The sequence below is a fragment of the Alosa pseudoharengus genome, unplaced genomic scaffold (assembly GCF_046254945.1).
Source record: "Alosa pseudoharengus isolate Yale_2024_CS ecotype anadromous, Long Island Sound unplaced genomic scaffold, YU_APseudo_1.1 YU_APseudo_1.1_scf_14, whole genome shotgun sequence".
NCBI classification, from domain to species: Eukaryota; Metazoa; Chordata; class Actinopteri; order Clupeiformes; family Clupeidae; genus Alosa; species Alosa pseudoharengus.
The window spans coordinates 20,670,130-20,687,018 of record NW_027468609.1 but is presented as its reverse complement, the minus strand read 5'-3'; the positions used below and the strand labels follow the sequence as shown (position 1 = coordinate 20,687,018).

Here is a 16,889-nt window from a genome sequence, read left to right as displayed (position 1 = left end):
AAGAGCTAAACCATCAGCCAAAGGTCCTGTGTCCAGATACCCTGCTGTGATGAAGCGTGTGAAACCAATCCCTTGTAACCGAGCGTCCTGGTTGCCAAGTTACCTTCTTGTGGGCGTGGCCCTCGAGCCGGCTCAGGTCAAGCTCGTGGGCCAGCTTCCCGTTCTCATCCTGGAGCGCCGCCAGACGCTGGCTCTTCTGATTGGTCGCAAGCTTCAGCTCCTCACTGGAGGAAAGAGAATACGGTCAGCCGTTCAGACCAATCACAGCATCCCATGAGCTCATTGTGTTCATTTTGACTCAATCAGAAAAGCTCTTCTTTGACTCAATCAGCCTCTCTTAGGTTCCCTTGATAATAAAATGACACCACATGGCCAGACTATTAGTGGCCAGACTATTAGTGTGTGGCCAGACTATTAGTATGTGAATAGTTCACAAATGAGTGAAGGGTTTGCAGAAATTCCACATGTGAAGTTGCAGGCAGTAGGGTACAGCAGTACAAGGAACATATAGACTCTTAATACATTCTTTGATCAAGATCATAGGTTCATGGGTTGGGCCTTACATAAAGAAAACATGTGCACATCATCTTGATCACACACACACACACACACACACACACACACACACACACACACACACACACACACACACACACACACACACACACACACACAGGATTGCAAAAATAGATTAAATGTTGCACGTAACTAAAACAGCACTGCACATGCCCACTTGGCAAGGACAGGAAGACTGGCCCAGACTATGATTTAGCAATTAATACACTGGACTGGAGCATGAAGTTGAAAAAGACAACCTTGTTTCGTTTATCCTATTTCTGCTCTATTTATACTCCCTCGCAAAGAAGCCACAGTCTCCCCCAGTTATGAGCCGACTAAGCCCAATCTGTAAACATGTCAATTCCTGCTGCCTTAATCCTCCCTCAGTTTGCAAACATTTACCCTCAAAACATCACTCTGCCTTACGCAGGACACGGCTTCAGAAGCAATAGAAAGAGATGTAGAGCATCCTGGACTTCTGACATGATGGTTCTGGCTCTCATACATACTGTATCTCTTTCTCATTTGCTTTAAATGAAACTGAAATCAAGACTGAAAACGCAACAGAAACAAACATGTTTGTAAACGCTGCCTTGGTGACTCAGTGGAGACGCTCGTACAGTAGACAGTGTGCCGTCGCCATCCAAACGCCTCGCAGGCCGACACGCTTTCCTTCAACTGTGACAAACGCGGCTCTCTATTTTTACCTCCTGCGCCGCTCCGATGCAGAAGTTAATCAGATTCTTCATGCAGCGATGCGAGACTGGACTGTGTCAAATTTTAACTACAAAATCACTTATCTCTGAGAGCCTGAGAGGAAGACAACTCAAGGTCAAGTGTCTGTATTTAGAGAGGCATCTGTATAAACAGACACAAACACACAGTAACAGCATTACTGCCACTGTGTGTGTATCTGAAATTTCAGATAGATATATTCAAATCAACTATTCTGACACATTTCTGAAGGATTTTAATCAACCGGTTCTGTCTCCGAATGACAACTGATCAAACCCAAGATCAAAAAGAGCCGTGAGCCAAAAATCAGAAGCACAAAGAAGGTTCTGAAGTGTCTCTTCTAGAACCATCTGTAGTGTCTCGTCTGCCTCAGTATGCTTCTCTCAAACTAGTGCAGCTGCCTCTGCCTCACCTGCCTCACCTGAGAATGTCTTTCTCATCAGGAAAGATTCTTCACTTACAGCAAGAGATCCCTCCGTCTTCTAACCTCAGAAGACTGTTTGCTTTTCATTCTACTTTCTCATCTCTTCAGGAGAGACCTTTTTACTGAATCAATAGAATTCCTTCTGACAAACTACTTCTTTCTCACTAGTCCATCTACTAGTGGAACTTACTCAGCCTAGAACTTACTGGAACTTACTGAGCCTCACCTGTGTAGATGATTCTGTCTCAACGGGAAAGATGCTCCTCTCAAATCAACAGTCATCCTTCTCTTCTAAAACTCTAGATAGGCTTAACCTTACACACAATCTACACAATCCCCAGACCTCCTCTCTTTTTCTCAGCAGTAGGAATAGCCGCACGTCTCCCTCCCTCCCTCACCAGCCGAGCCGAGTCGAGCAGCCTCTCACTCCCATGTGACGGGCCTTCAGGCTGAGCGTGAAGGCGGGCAGGACAGGCCGGTGATGTAATACTCCCTGGAGAGTCCGAACGTCAGGAGCGAGGCGTCAGAGCAGAGGCAGCCAGAGCTCAGACTGAGCTCAGCTTTAGTTTATTAAAGTTGCCTGCTACACCCAAACAAACAGCAGGCAGCTCCGCTCCGCTACACCCAAACAAACACCAGACAGCTCCGCTCTGCTACACCCAAAATACACCTGTCATTCAAGTCTGGTACGTCCAAAAATACCCAGCCTGTAACACCCAGGTATCTGTAATCTATCAACGATACCAAACATCTGCTTCATCTGATTCCCACAGATACAGTCATCCATACCAGTCTAATGACAAAATGGAAGGTTTATCATCCACACCGAAACTTTTCTGCACCAAAGCAAATTTGCCTTCTACATCCAAACAACTCATCCACAATTTACACATACACCAGTTTTATGTTATACCACTTTCTAAATATATATTTACACATACACCACTTTTAATATGTTATACCACTTTATAAATATATATTTACACATACACCACTTCTATGTTATACCACTTTATAAGTTATACCACTTTATGCTCCACAGCCATACTGCAGACACCCTTCGATGCTGTTATCTCCAGCCTCTCGTAACCCCTCTTAGGGCTGATCCAGACCGGGTGCGTGGCGTGAGGGTGTCAGCTGCGTGGCGTGTCTGTTTTTATTTCGGTTCCCATGTTAACAGGTTAGAGCTTGCACGCCGCCTCAGGCGCGCCGAAAACACGTACATGCTAGAAATAGGACCGACGCCTATTTTTCATGCGACATGCAATCGTGTTGGAAGCGTTTCCATTCAAAACAGTGAAGGACAATAATGAAGAGATGTTTTAATATGCAGAGAGGCCACCGCAGCGCAGTGTCAGACACGTTTCTGGTGCGCAAAGACAAGCCGCCACGCAACTGACACGCAACAGACATGCCACGTTCACACCACGCAGGCAGTCTGAATCAGCCCTTACTCTCTTGGGCCACCTGGTGGTGGGCTGACACGCACGCACGCACGCAGCCTTCATCTCGGAATCATGAGCCATGCTGATGATGTCCCATCCATGCAATGACTCACATGATCTCAAGAGAACACTGAGTGCCACAAACAACACTGATATGGACATGTTGAGGCATGGCTCACTCCACTCCACATCATCAGCTAGGATTATCATCGCCAACAGGATTACAGTCATACAGTGACTGCTTCAGGCCTGCGCAATTTTCCCCAACACAACATGTTGACTCATTCAAGGTGAAGGTGGTGAAATAAGTCTCCTCTGTTTTACACATAGCCACTGGGCTATAAGGAAAACATGCAATGAGTGCAATGGTCTACTCAACCACCTAAAAAGAGGAGTCACTGTTCACTGGAAGGCCAACAGAGACCAGCATCCACATCAGCATCCACAACAACAAATAAGACAGATTTAGATGTCTTTGGGGTGTGTGTGCGTCTTTGTGTGTGTGTTCGTGCCTGCGTGCGTGTTTGTGTGTGTGTGTGTTTGTCTGTGTAAGTGTTCATGTGTGCGTGCGTGCGTGTGTGTGTGTGTCCGTGTGTGCGTGCGTGTGTTCGTGCCCGCGTGCGTGTTTCTGTGTGTGTGTGTGTGTGTGTGTTCATGTGTGCGTGTGTTTGTGCGTGTGTGCGTGTGTGCATATGTGAATGGGAGCCGAGCTCAGTATAAGAGGGGGGCAGGCACACTCACATCTCTCGGCTCAGGCTGCCGATGCGATGGCTCTCCACACTGAGCTTCTCCTGCGAGAGGCTGAGCTCCTGCTGGTACTCACAGTTCTTCTGTTTCAGAGCCTCCAGCTGCCCAGAGAAAGAGAGATGGAGAGAGAGAGAGGGAGATAGAAACAGTGAGGAAAAAGAAGAGACATCAAGTGGCAAATGGGGGAGAGACAGGAAGGGGGAAGCAGAGAGAAAAATGGAAAGAAAGTGGAAGAGGGAGGGGTAGTGGGGGGAAAGAGAGGGGTAGTGGGAGGGAGAGAGGGGTAGAGGGAGGGAGAGAGATGGGTAGAGAGAGGGGTAGAGGGAGGGAGAGAGATGTGTAGAGAGAGGCATAGAGGGAATGAGAGAGGGGGAAAGAGAGGGGTAGTGGGAGGGAGAGAGGGGTAGAGGGAGGGAGAGAGATGGGTAGAGAGAGGGGGAAAGAGAGGCATAGAGGGAATGAGAGAGGGGGAAAGAGAGGGGTAGAGGGAGAATTGGGGGTTGACTAAATTAGATGACGTCTCACACAGATCTCACAGAACAGAAAAACACAACACACTTCAAAAGCCAAAGGATCTCAAAGGACTGAGCCATAAATAACACAGGCATGTGAGAACAAGCATCTGGGAAAATCTGATTTTGGCATCTTAACTACATTACACCAAAATTGAATAACTGTACTTTACAGTATTGGTCTACATTTGGTCAAATTTCATTCAGCAATATCTTTGTTTCTTAAATATCTCCCACGTTTTTTTTTTATTTAGTTAGATATTTATTTGAGCTAAAAATAGATTTGGCTATTATTGCACTGTGCTACTACAAACACGACCACTACATCCCATTTAAACCCAAAAGCACATCATTGATTCATAAGTGCAACAAAAAATGTAAACGCGACCTAATGTCTATGGAGTTTTGTCTGCCTAGTAACCAAATAATCCCCAAATTGAAACACTACTAAACATTCTTCACTATGCTGAACTGACTTAAATTAAACATTCTTCACTATGCTGAACTGACTTAAATAATTACGGAGTAAAAAAGAGTGTATCGTCCCACGTTGTTTTGTTGTCTCATCCAGTGTAACTAATTCTGGTTCTATCCCCGAGTCGATCTTTTTCATTCTGTAGCATTGTGTGTTTTTTTACCTGACCTAAAAAATTGGTCACACCAGATGAGACTGACACCCTTAATCGTGCTGGTGACTGTACCAGACTGGGGCACGAGTCAATACTTAATTTCAACGTTGTCCAACTGAACAATTTCAAATCAATTTACATTGAGGCTTTTCTCTGCTTCTCATCTAGTACTGTGGCACGGTTGCAGAATAATTACAAGATCGCTGATATGCTAGATGGGTTCTTAATCAAGTTAGTAGACAACACCACACAGACAAAACATAAACAAACACAGACACACAGACACGCGTGCGCACATTCTCATCCCCTATCTCTTAATCTCTGCTAAATCATGCTTGCTCCAAAAATACCACAAACTGTAACAAATACCTACCCATTAAGTATCACATAGAATCACAGTGATACCAAGTATGTGTGTTAAGCCTTTTTGTCTACATGTGACTGAACATGGGAGCGTATGTCTGCATGCATGAGGGCATGTGTTACCTGGAGTTGAGAGGTGTAGATGTTGCTGGAGAAGCTGTGATGCACTGAGATCAGATCCATGGCCGAGTACACTAAGTACCTAAGTACCACTACCTCCCTGGAGCAGCACTCTTGCACTGTAGCGGTCAACCACTTCAATGTTCTGCACAGCTAAACAGTCAGTGTTTCAGTGTTCCAGAATTCACAGTAGCAATGTTATAGTGTTGCAACGAAATCGGCAGCCTCGGAAATTCTAGGTTCCAAAAACCTACATGCACGGCAGTCGGATGCACCCCCCCAAAAAAATCTAGAGCTTCAGTTTTCCAGTGAATTCCGCAGATCTAAAATCTCCGTATCCTAGTATTCCACAGTGCTGTTGCGCGAGTGTTCCGGATCTGACAGCTCAAACAGCGCAGCTGTGTTGTGGATCCAGCATCTCCGATCTCCAGTTGGGACGGAGGAGCGGAACACAGTGGAGCGGAGCTGAGTGGACAACAGGGCACAGCTTGCTGCTGTCACACACACACAAAGTCACAGTCTAACATGCGTTACGTTAGCAGCCTCCATTATGTAACTGGGCAAGCTCCACCCTCCGTCCGCTGGATTGTTCCTCCTCTCCTCTGCTCTCTTCCCTCCTCTCCTCTCCTCTCCCATCATCCCGCTGTATCCATCTTCTCCTCTGCACTCACACTTCTCTCTCTTTCCCGCCAATCTCTCTTCCACTTTCCTTCCTCCTTTCTGTCTCCCGCTTTCTCTTTGTCCTCTGTGCAGCTCTTTCATCTTATCTTCTCTCTATATTTTTTTTTCAATTCCCTCCCTTTTTTTTCTCTCTCTTTCATCCCCACCTCTATATTTTCTTTGTGTCATATCTCTTGCCATTCTCCATCCTGTCTCTCTCTCTCTCTCTCTCCATTCAGTATTCCCTCTCTCCTCTCTGAGCAGGTCATGTGACTAGTGATGGGCCTCGCTGGCCTACCTATTGTGATTGAGTCACTGTGCTCCCAATATGGTGGTGATGAGAAGCTGGTGCTAAAGAGCAGCGGCAGGAGGCTGGGGTGGGTTGGTAGGTGGGTGGGTGAGAGGGAGTTGGGGGTGAGGGGGTTCTATTTCAGCGTACTGATGTTCTGCTCAGCCATGCAGAATCACCCAGCTGCCGCTGTCCCGATACAAGCATCTCTCTGTCTCTCTCTTTCTCTCTCTCTTTCTTTTTTTCTGTGAGTGTGTGTTATTACAACCACACGTGCACACAATACATGTGGCAGCAGCAGCAGCAACATTGCTGTTACCACAACCCCAATGCCCCTTTCAGTCCTCACACACACATACACACGAACGCAATCCAACACACCTCCTCCTAGGCCAATACAAACTCCCCACTGGTCTTCACTATCCAGTTCCTCTTCACAGCCACTCTCACACAAACACAAACGCACAGGTGTACTTTCAGGCAAAATGCTTGACTACTAATAAACCAGAAATCAGTGACCTAAAAAGCTGTCTGTAAACTGTCAATGAAAATTGTATGTAAGGATGCAATCTGTAATTACTGCAATCATATATCCATCTTACAGTTAGAAAACAAGACTGCACAGCTCAAATCTAACGAGTCTGCCGACATACAGTATGTTAAGTACCTGCACGTGTCACTATTGAGCGCATGCATAATCATGTGACACTATGTGTGAATGCAAAGAGTGGTCTCTCCTACTTCTGTTAGGTCATCACTTGACGTTCTGTCAAATAATTTGCATTACACTGTGTATGCACTCATGGGGGAGGGGCTGGCGGATGACGTCACAGTAGCCATTCTTAGAAGGCACAGTGATGCTTGAGTCTTATATAACACACAAACACAAACACACACAGACCAAATGTCCATGCAATTGGCCATTATGTCACAGCCACTGGTCATACGTATGCTCAAATAAACAACATGTATGCCAACAACTCACAAGCCTCTCATCCCCCTCTACTGCAGACAAAATATTCTAACTGTATTAAAGCCTTCCTCTGGCAATTAGACACTAATGCCGACAGCAACACTTACATGGATACGTTTAAAAGCAAACTTAACATCAACACGAATAAGTACCATCCCTCTTCTATGCATTTGTTTACATTTATTACAATATTTGTTTGCAATGCAAAATGTGATGCAAAAATCTACTAAAGTATCTTATACTAGGCTGGCTATTTTGTATAATATCTGCCTCCCTCCTATTTTTTTTCTATTATGACAGTAACTTAGGCCGTATATGGCATTTCTCATCAAGTTGCTCTACAATAACATTAACACAACAGCAGAATTTCAAAATGACTATACTCAAGACAAAGAAACCCTAAAAAAATATCATCACATTTAATAGAGGTAAAGGACCAAGGAAACAAGCTAAGACTAAACATAAAATACAACATAAGGTTTCCACAGAGCGAGAAAAATGAGCGTTTGCATGCCCATTGACATGAAAAGTAGCCGAGGCCCAAAAGCTAACATGAGGGTTTCCCAGGCGCCAACACAGACATTGTGGAGTTGGTGATTTGAATCTTAATGGTTCTCACAGCATGACCTTCACTGTAACTGACGACAACAGAGGCCCAGCAACGGAGTGGATATTTCAAATGCCTATACCCAAAGCAGCCATACATTTGGAAAAAAGGTCCACTGAAGTGTGACATTTTTCAAGTATAACATTTAAAAGATGATTTTAGGGGAGAAGAGTAAGAACACTCCCTAGTAGTGTTGCACGGCGTATCGATACTAAAAAGGTATCGCGGTGCCTTCACGCAAAAAACGATACGATTTAAGACGTTTTTAGAATCGATACTTTATTAAAATAATAACGTTCTGTGTCTGTGTGAACTGCTGCTCTCACTGCTCCTTGCACGCATCTAGGCAAGTGGGCGTGTCTAAGCAGGCAGCTCTGAGTGAGTGAGTGGGCAGCCAACGTCAACATAGTTCTTTGCCATAGTTCTAGGCCTTGTGGATAAAACAAAAGGTGCAGTGAAATCTGCAACTATTTCGGATACATCGCGAATAGTGGAGGCAAGCCATCAGGTACACAAACAGTGTTGGGCAAGTTACTTCAAAATCGTAATGTACTATGCATTACTTATTACTGTAATTTCAAAGTAATTTGTTACATTATAATATTACTGTCTCTGAATTGTAAGGCATTACACTACTATTGCATTACTTTTAAGTTACTTTCACCAAAATATCTAGAAATATGGATTTGCCATTCTAAATGCAGTTTATTACGCTCAATGCAGCTTGCTCTTCTAATGGAGGGAGATGTGGTATAGCATAATGACTGAGCTAGGCTTAAGGCAACAGTAGAATGCAATAGGCGCAGTGCTCATAATGCAATACAAGGAACAATCATTTTGTTAAAAACCGACAAAAGGTCAAAGTCTGGTGAATTGTGATAGAAATACTGTAACTTTAAGGCCTAGGCCTACTCATTAAAATCAATAGAGAGCCTACTATATTGTAAATCAAAGCTTAAAGGAACCATATGTAAGATTGTGGCCAAAACGGGTACTACAATCACTTTCAAATTACTGTAGAGCGGTGTATCCCCTTCCCCTCCCCTCTGACTGGCAGAGTTGGCAACCGGATTACGAAACACTACTGACTTTGTGATTAGTAGATAGGCGGAGGGTGGCGCATTAGGCCAAAACACAACATGACAACATCAACATCAGTTGAGGGCTGCAACTTCACTTTTTAAATGACAATATCCTGGCCAGACTACTGTTGTCAGTGATATAAGTATTTGAAATTAACATGATTTCTTAATGTCTAGTGACATATCAGGGCAATTTTATGATTAATTGAAATACATTTTTTACATACGGTTCCTTTAATAAAGACATGTCAAGATGGTGGCCTGCTGGCCATTTCGGTGCCCTAAGTGAGTGGCTTTGAGTGAGTGACATTTAAATGATAACTCAAACACCTAAAGTAAAATAAAAGGCCTGTTATTTACAGACCATTACTGTGTATTTTTAAACATTAATTTCTGAAGAAATGCTGTTTTACTTATAAATGGTGCACTGTCACTTTAAGAGCATTGATCTTTACGTTGTCATAATGCCCTTTTGCCAGCTCTTGTTTACAAGCCTTATTTGTTTGAGTTACATTGATAGCACAATATTAACAATAATATGCACAATGTTAAGTTGTTTTAAGCAACCTTCATTGCTTTGGAAATGGAAGTATGCAATGACATGTTGCTTCACATTTCGTTTTGCGAATACAAGAATTATGAGCCTGGTATCCACCTAGCTATCTGAATGGAATGCGTTTCAGTCGACTCAGCATAATGTGCTTCAAGTAGCCTAAATGCTTGGAAAACGAATGATTGAAGACCCACCAATTCTAGTAGGCTAGTGGTGATTGAGAGAACCCAAAAGGTATCAAACTTGCATGTAACATCGTGTTAGTGCATTCTGACATTGTAAACGTTATTGATGAAGAGTGAAACGCAGTTTGCAGTAAAGCTACTATTCATTGGTTACATTTGGGTGCCCCCTCTGTCCTTTGGTGCCCAACGCAAAGTGCGTGATGCGCGTGGTGGGAGCGGTGGCACTGCCAGGCTTCACAATCTTTTTCTGCATTTCTATCCCTTTATTCTTTCTCTTCAATTCAAGTTCATAGCACAAAGCTGACATGCACAACAGCATAGTTTGTGTTTTATCAAGAATCAAAAAGATTAGCGTGGCACTACTTTAGATGTTTCATTAATTTACTTGTGCTATTTCGCGAGCTGAGATCTTTAGGTTTCGCACACAAAGTGCACTAACTATTATGTTCTTAGCCTTGTCTCTGACAAGCTGAAAATAATGAGCATATGTCCATCCCGCAAATAGAGTCCGCCTGCGAGTCTGCTGCAGCCACAGTCATATTCAACCAGTATCAGGAGATAACGTTCTACTATTTTGCGCGGATTTTTTCTCCTCTGTTGTTCTCGTGTGGTGTTTGCGAATATGTATCAAAACAAAACAAGCGCTTCATTTTGGGTTAAACTGCATTGTAACGCGCGTTACTGAAGTTTGTACCGAGTAAATATTACCCAATTTTTTTTTTGTAATGCCTTACATTACCGCGTTACCGCAAACAGCAATATATTACAGTAATTACATTACTTTTGTAACGCATTACTCCCAACACTGTACACAAAGTCATTTAAAAGCAGTAGGCTACGCATGGAACTTGGCTATACACCTCGCAGACATATCCCAACATTTTTAAAGAGTTCAAAGAACGACAGGTTAACGATTATGCTATAGAAAACACGACTACATGGTTAGTGCCAAGTTATTCTCTTATGTTTTAGTCTAGCCTAAGTGAAACGAGTATGGTTATCTGGGATAAAGCGAACCTTCTTTCATCCATGAATTTTGACGAGACATAACGAGCTGTAATCATTTTGACGAGACATAACGAGCTGTAATCATAGGGTGCTAACGTGATGAAAGCGCAATGTTCACAACAGAATAACATTACCATAACTTGTAAACGATCTATTTCATGTTCGGTCAGTAGCCTACTACTGGTAATATTTGTCATGGCATGTAGACTGCAATTTGTTCAATAATTATTGCCCAAATGTAGGATAGGCTACCCGAAATGCGCTAATTAAAGCCCACAGCACACAACAAAGCGTGTTGAGTCCTAATAATAATAGCGGCTTATTGTTACATGGTAGCAAATCATGTTATCAAAGAAATAGACATAATATAGGAATGCACACATATATATTGCAACAGGTAGTGGTGTAGGCCTATCTGACGAAGACCTGAGTGGTTGGAACGTCGTACTTGTACACTGGGCGCAAAGAAGACTATCCTCACATTTTCCCCTTTGCAACTGTCAAAGAAATCCCATGAACACGGGAAGGCCTAGCCTACTGTACATCAGATGGCCTAAAGATTAGGCCCCTCTGCATAGCATTCAGTGATTTGCATGCAGTAATTTTAACACTGACCTTGATCTAGCCTAGTTTGGCTATTTAAAGCTACTTTATTGCAAAAACACAACACAATGTAAATGAACTATAACAAACAATAAAGGACTTAATCACACAAAGTAGGCGTACTATTTTACTCACTGCTCCAGGTTAATGTGTGCTTCAATGTGTGACCTGTGTGTTCACTAATTCACGGATGGGATACATGCAGAGACCAAATTCCTTGTATACCAAAGTATACTTGGCCATAAAACCTGATTTACATTACATTTTACACAATTGAAGCGAATTAGGTTGGTAATGTGTGTAGTCTCAGAGTAAGTTACACTTTACGGTAAGGGTACATGAATTAATTCATGATTTATGTATTACTTCATTCATTAATATCTAATTAATCATCAGGAATTTACTGAGTTCATAGTTTTTCATTTGTCAAATGAACTATAACAAACAATAAAGGACTTAATCACACAAAGTAGGCCTACTATTTTACTGACTATAAAAAAATAATAATTATGTAGGAAGTTTAGAAGTTTAGAACCCAGAATTGACCTACACACTACAAAAGTGCACCAAATTGAACACAAATGACTCAATACACTTGGAGGAGGTATGAGTCCTTTCTTCTCCAGATATCTTAGGATTTCGCCGTAGTATCGTTTTAGTATCGAGCATCGTGATATTTATGGCAGGTATCGTATCGAAGTCATAATTTTGGTATCGTGACAACACTACTCCCTAGTGTTCAAACAGATACATCCAATAATAGACTAGGAGGCTGACTAGATGGCCTTGTGAAACAAATGAGATTGTGGAACACATTAGGGTCTAAAAGCAAAGCAAGCAGCACACAGGACAGGTGTTGGCACGCAAGACAGGTGTCAGGGTGCAGATGTACAGTATTACTGGGTAGGCCTAGCAGGTGTTTTGGGGACAGATGCGATTGGGGAGATATTGGGATACAGGTCACTGCAGGTGTGAAACGCAGGTGAGGTTCAGCTCACCACAGTAAATAGGAATTCGGAACACTGGGAAACATCTATGGAGCGACTTGTTGAAGTTTCAATTGTGGGTGGCAGAAAGAGGGCTGTAAAAAACTAACCTAAAACTTGAGGAGACACTTTCCTCATGATCAGTAAGAAGGTTATAAGTTCCCAAATGTCATCACATTTATATCCATGGCCTAAGACTTCCAAAACCTTAATTATCCTCTACAAGTTTAAATCACTGGTTAGGTCAGATTTCCCCCAGAACATAAATATTAAATGCACACCCATTCCCTTGACATTTGAAAACCGTACAGGGTGAACTAGGGTACGGGTGAGTGCAGTAGCCTCGAACATGTGTTCCTCTCTCCGCGGCCTATAGCTGAGCAGTGCTCCAGCCTGAGCTGGGAGTCACAGTGGCGTCTGAACTCCCCCAGGCTCCCTCGCTCGCTCGCTCGCTCGCACCCTCTCCATCTGAGACGTTATGCAAGCATGTATGCATGAGCTCAGCACATGTGCCCGCACACACGCCAGCCTGCTCTACATGTAGCGCTGCGGGGCAACGCAGCTTTTTTAATGCAGCGGTACGGTTAGCCCACTCCCCCCTCATTACTTCTGCTGCTGAATGCCACTGCTGAATGCTCGGAACGGCGTTAACAGACCCATTCTATTGACCCGCACATACATTGAAGAGCTCATGATGAACTCAATGATAATATGAGTGCTGCTGGTACATCAGAACTTATACTACTGATATCCACCAGGGTACACAGTTGTATTCATTTCTGCTCCAAACAGAAAAATAAGTTTTCATGGCGCTGATTAAGCTAAGGCATATGAACACTATCCTAACGGCTGTCTGTATACAACTATAAACAGCTTATGTTTATGTTAACCGAAAACAACTGGTAGCAACACAGGATGATGTAGTCTTCTAAAACATACTGTCCCACAGAATGTTAACACATTAAATGTGGCAATAAACGATAAACACAACCCAAAATGTAGGCAGTGCAACAAACAACTATAATTACATCTTTTGAGAGAGATGATTCATATCACACTATATGATTCATAGTCTTTCATAAGCCATTCTGTGCTGATCTACACTGTGCTATTACTGTCCCAGTAGAAGCTCAACTCACTACAGCACATCACCACTGATGAAGGTCACAACCTTGACCCACTTAGAGTCCTCCCTGACATCCCTCAGTCTGTTCCCATCCCACTAGGTCAGCTGGGCTAATGTTAGTCATCATGAGTCCATAACGCTAAAAAACACCCAACGACACACTGCAAAAAACACTCACTGACACACTACAAAAACACTCACTGACACATTACAAAACATTCACTGACACCACTCGGCCATGAACTCTCTTCCACACTTGTTTGAGAGAAGCGCAGTTGTTTACCTGTTGCTGCATCTCCTTCTTCTCCTGGGTCATGGTCTCCAGGGCCTGAGAAAGGCTCTTCGCTGACTCTGTCTCCTATGAGAGACATGGCTGTGTTAGAAACGTTCAGGTTTAATGGAGTTTAGCATTCAAAAGGAAGATGTCTATGTGCACAGGATGACACACTCAATTTTCTCTTAAAATGCAAATATATAATGACTTTTTTTTCAGCAATTTTCAGGTTTAATGGCGTCTCACTAGGGATGTAACGGTATGAAAATTTAACCTCACGGTTATAGTGACCAAAATTATCACGGTTTTCGGTGTGTTCAATATGTTCAGAAAGCACTGGTAGGCCTACACAAAAAGTGTCCCGTTCACTTTTTTCTTCATGTTTAATTGGCTATGTGCTTATAGCTTAACTTACCCTACCATAACTTGGAGTTTGTTATTTCTGTTATTTAGATGCAATGGGTGAGACGAAAGTAAGCGTTCAAAATAAAATTTTAGGCTACTGTATTCTCCTGATAACGTGAGTGGAATGGATTTAATGTGGACGCAAACATAAAAAGATGCTGCTAGTGGCTACATGATACAGTGCACATTTTGCGGTGAAAAAGTTCCGCCTTTTAAAATCAGGTGTAGCCTAATCCGAATCGTAGTTAAAACCATCAATTAGACAACAGAATCAGTAGGTTACCAGTTTTTTCTCATTGTACCAGGCCTACAGTACTGTATGTCAAAAGCAGGCTCGGATGAAGCTGGGAAGGATTAAACACGGTTTCCACACCGCGGTAATCAACAGTGATAATCATGATGTTTGAAATGAAAACGGTAATTATTATCGTCAACATTTTTATCACGGTTTACCATTATACCGGTAATCGTTACATCCCTACGTCTTACACATCATCTATCTACCACGCTCAACTGAAGGTAATGATACCTTGGGCAACTTTTTGAGCAATGTTGCTGGGCCATTTATTCTGATTGTGGATGATTATGATGATTTGCCTACTGATGATTAAAGTTTTCCAGAAAAGAAATTGTTGCCCAATATCAGTGGGAACATGCCAGAACCACATTAATGAGTAACATTGCCCAGCAATTGCACAAAATGTTGTCCCATGTATCATCAGCTTGAGAGATCTACTCTAACTAGATCAAGCCATGTAAAAGGTACACTCATATAGCAACATAATGTCACCCCAATAGATGCCGTGATATCTTACTTTAAACTCCAAGCTTTAGACCCCAAATTTGCTCTGAACCCAAAGACCTGAGGTGTATTACAATTCCTTGAACAGAGGCAAACGTTCACATCGAACACGTTTGTGTCTGAACAGATAATTTGAACGTTCTTATGTAAACTCAATGGCAACTCCCCGTCCAACTTCAAACATGATCAGAGCACTACCTCCTCAAACTGTTTGTGAAACAGAACCCCCCCCCCCCCCCAGGGCAGACCGCTATGTAGGTGAGTGCTGTGTTGTGCACTCACCTGGGCCTTGTACACCTGCAGCTGCTCCTCTGCAGCCTGAGCTCTCTCCTGCAGCTGCTTCACCTCCTGCTGGTGCTCCTCTCTCCGCGCCTCCTCCTCTCCATCCCGCCGCTCCCGCTCCTCAGTCAGGCTCTGCTCCAACTCTGCACACACACACACACACACACACACACACACACACACACATAGAGACACAGGCACACACACATGAAACACACACACACACACAAGCACACACATGCACATACATATACATGCACACACACACACAAGCATAAATACACACAAAACACACCTTTAGTAACCTACACACACACACAAATAGACACACAACTAGCTTTAGGACCCAGCATGGACAGCAGCCTAAATGAAAGCAGTGTAACCCTCCCCTTACTCTTCTGCTATGACCCAAAGCAGTTTGCTTACCTTGCATACTCTTGGCAGTCTTCTGGTTTTCTAGGGATGTTTCATCAAGTTTTTCTCTCTGCAGGCACAGACACAGATGACAGAGTAGCATGAAAGGAACTCCCATGCACCGGTGCCACCAGCAATTCACACAAATCCACGTCATGCTAAGATAAAAGGCTAAGTGATAAAGTTTGCTGTGTAAAGATGTGTGTGTGTGTGTGTGTGTGTGTGTCTGTGTGTGTGTGTGTCTAAAATGTAGATCATTTTTGTGTTCATGTGTGTGTGTGTGTGTGTGTGTGTGTTTTCTGCTGACCTCCAATAAGTAAGGGATAATGCCCAACGAGGTGTCCATTATCAGAAATAAATGGACGACGCGGAGGGGTGAACCGTCCGACACAAAGCGAAGCTTCCGCGAAGTCCATTTATTTATGATAATGGACGCATCGAAGGGCAGTATCCCGTTTATACCATGGTCACTTACGAAATAAATAAATATGAAATCAATTATTAATACTAAATAAGTTTTAGGCTAAAATCTTAAGTTTTTTCAGCTGTTTATCGCAACACTGTGGAATGTTGATAAGTCACATCTGAACGGACTAACTCAGGCGTTGTCAAGCAATGTCATAATAATTTTATAGGTGTAGTATATCACTTTTTAAAACGACACCCTTTTCAACCTAGACCATGGTATAAACTAAAATGTATTACAAATTCTGCTAATGTTTTTTTTCTGCACAGCAAGCTCTGCTTGAGCAAAAATCCACTCAACAGCTTGTCCACACTAATCAATAATATCACCCAGTTATAAACAGTTCACTTAACTAACACTCTTCACTCAATAAACATCATACCTTGAGCATCTTGAACCATAACCCGTTCTGCTCTTCTTTAAAAGTCACACATCTCTAAAACCCAAACACATTTACTGCTCTCCATCAGCTGACTCTGTTTGTGTTTAAACCAGCGAGGCTGTAATTCTACTCTACGGTCATCCAACACCTCCAGAGCTGTGGGCCCACTCTCCAGCCATCCAACTCAAGCGGTTGTAGTGTAACCCCACTCCACTCATAGCACCTCACTTCCTCCGGCTCGTACCATACTGTGGTCCAC

The 16,889-nt window shown here is 43.0% G+C and overlaps 1 protein-coding gene across 1 annotated transcript in view; it reads right to left on the bottom strand.

The window, feature by feature from the left end:
• clip1b (CAP-GLY domain containing linker protein 1b) overlaps positions 1-16,889 on the bottom strand; it is a 30,610-nt gene that overhangs the window by 4,474 nt on the left and 9,247 nt on the right. Inside the window, exons 11-15 of the mRNA XM_076284142.1 lie at positions 15,795-15,852; positions 15,369-15,511; positions 13,889-13,963; positions 3,904-4,010; positions 104-224 (exon numbers count right to left, since the gene is read on the bottom strand). Coding sequence (XP_076140257.1) covers positions 104-224; positions 3,904-4,010; positions 13,889-13,963; positions 15,369-15,511; positions 15,795-15,852 — 504 coding nt within the window. The remainder of the gene's footprint in view (positions 1-103; positions 225-3,903; positions 4,011-13,888; positions 13,964-15,368; positions 15,512-15,794; positions 15,853-16,889) is intronic.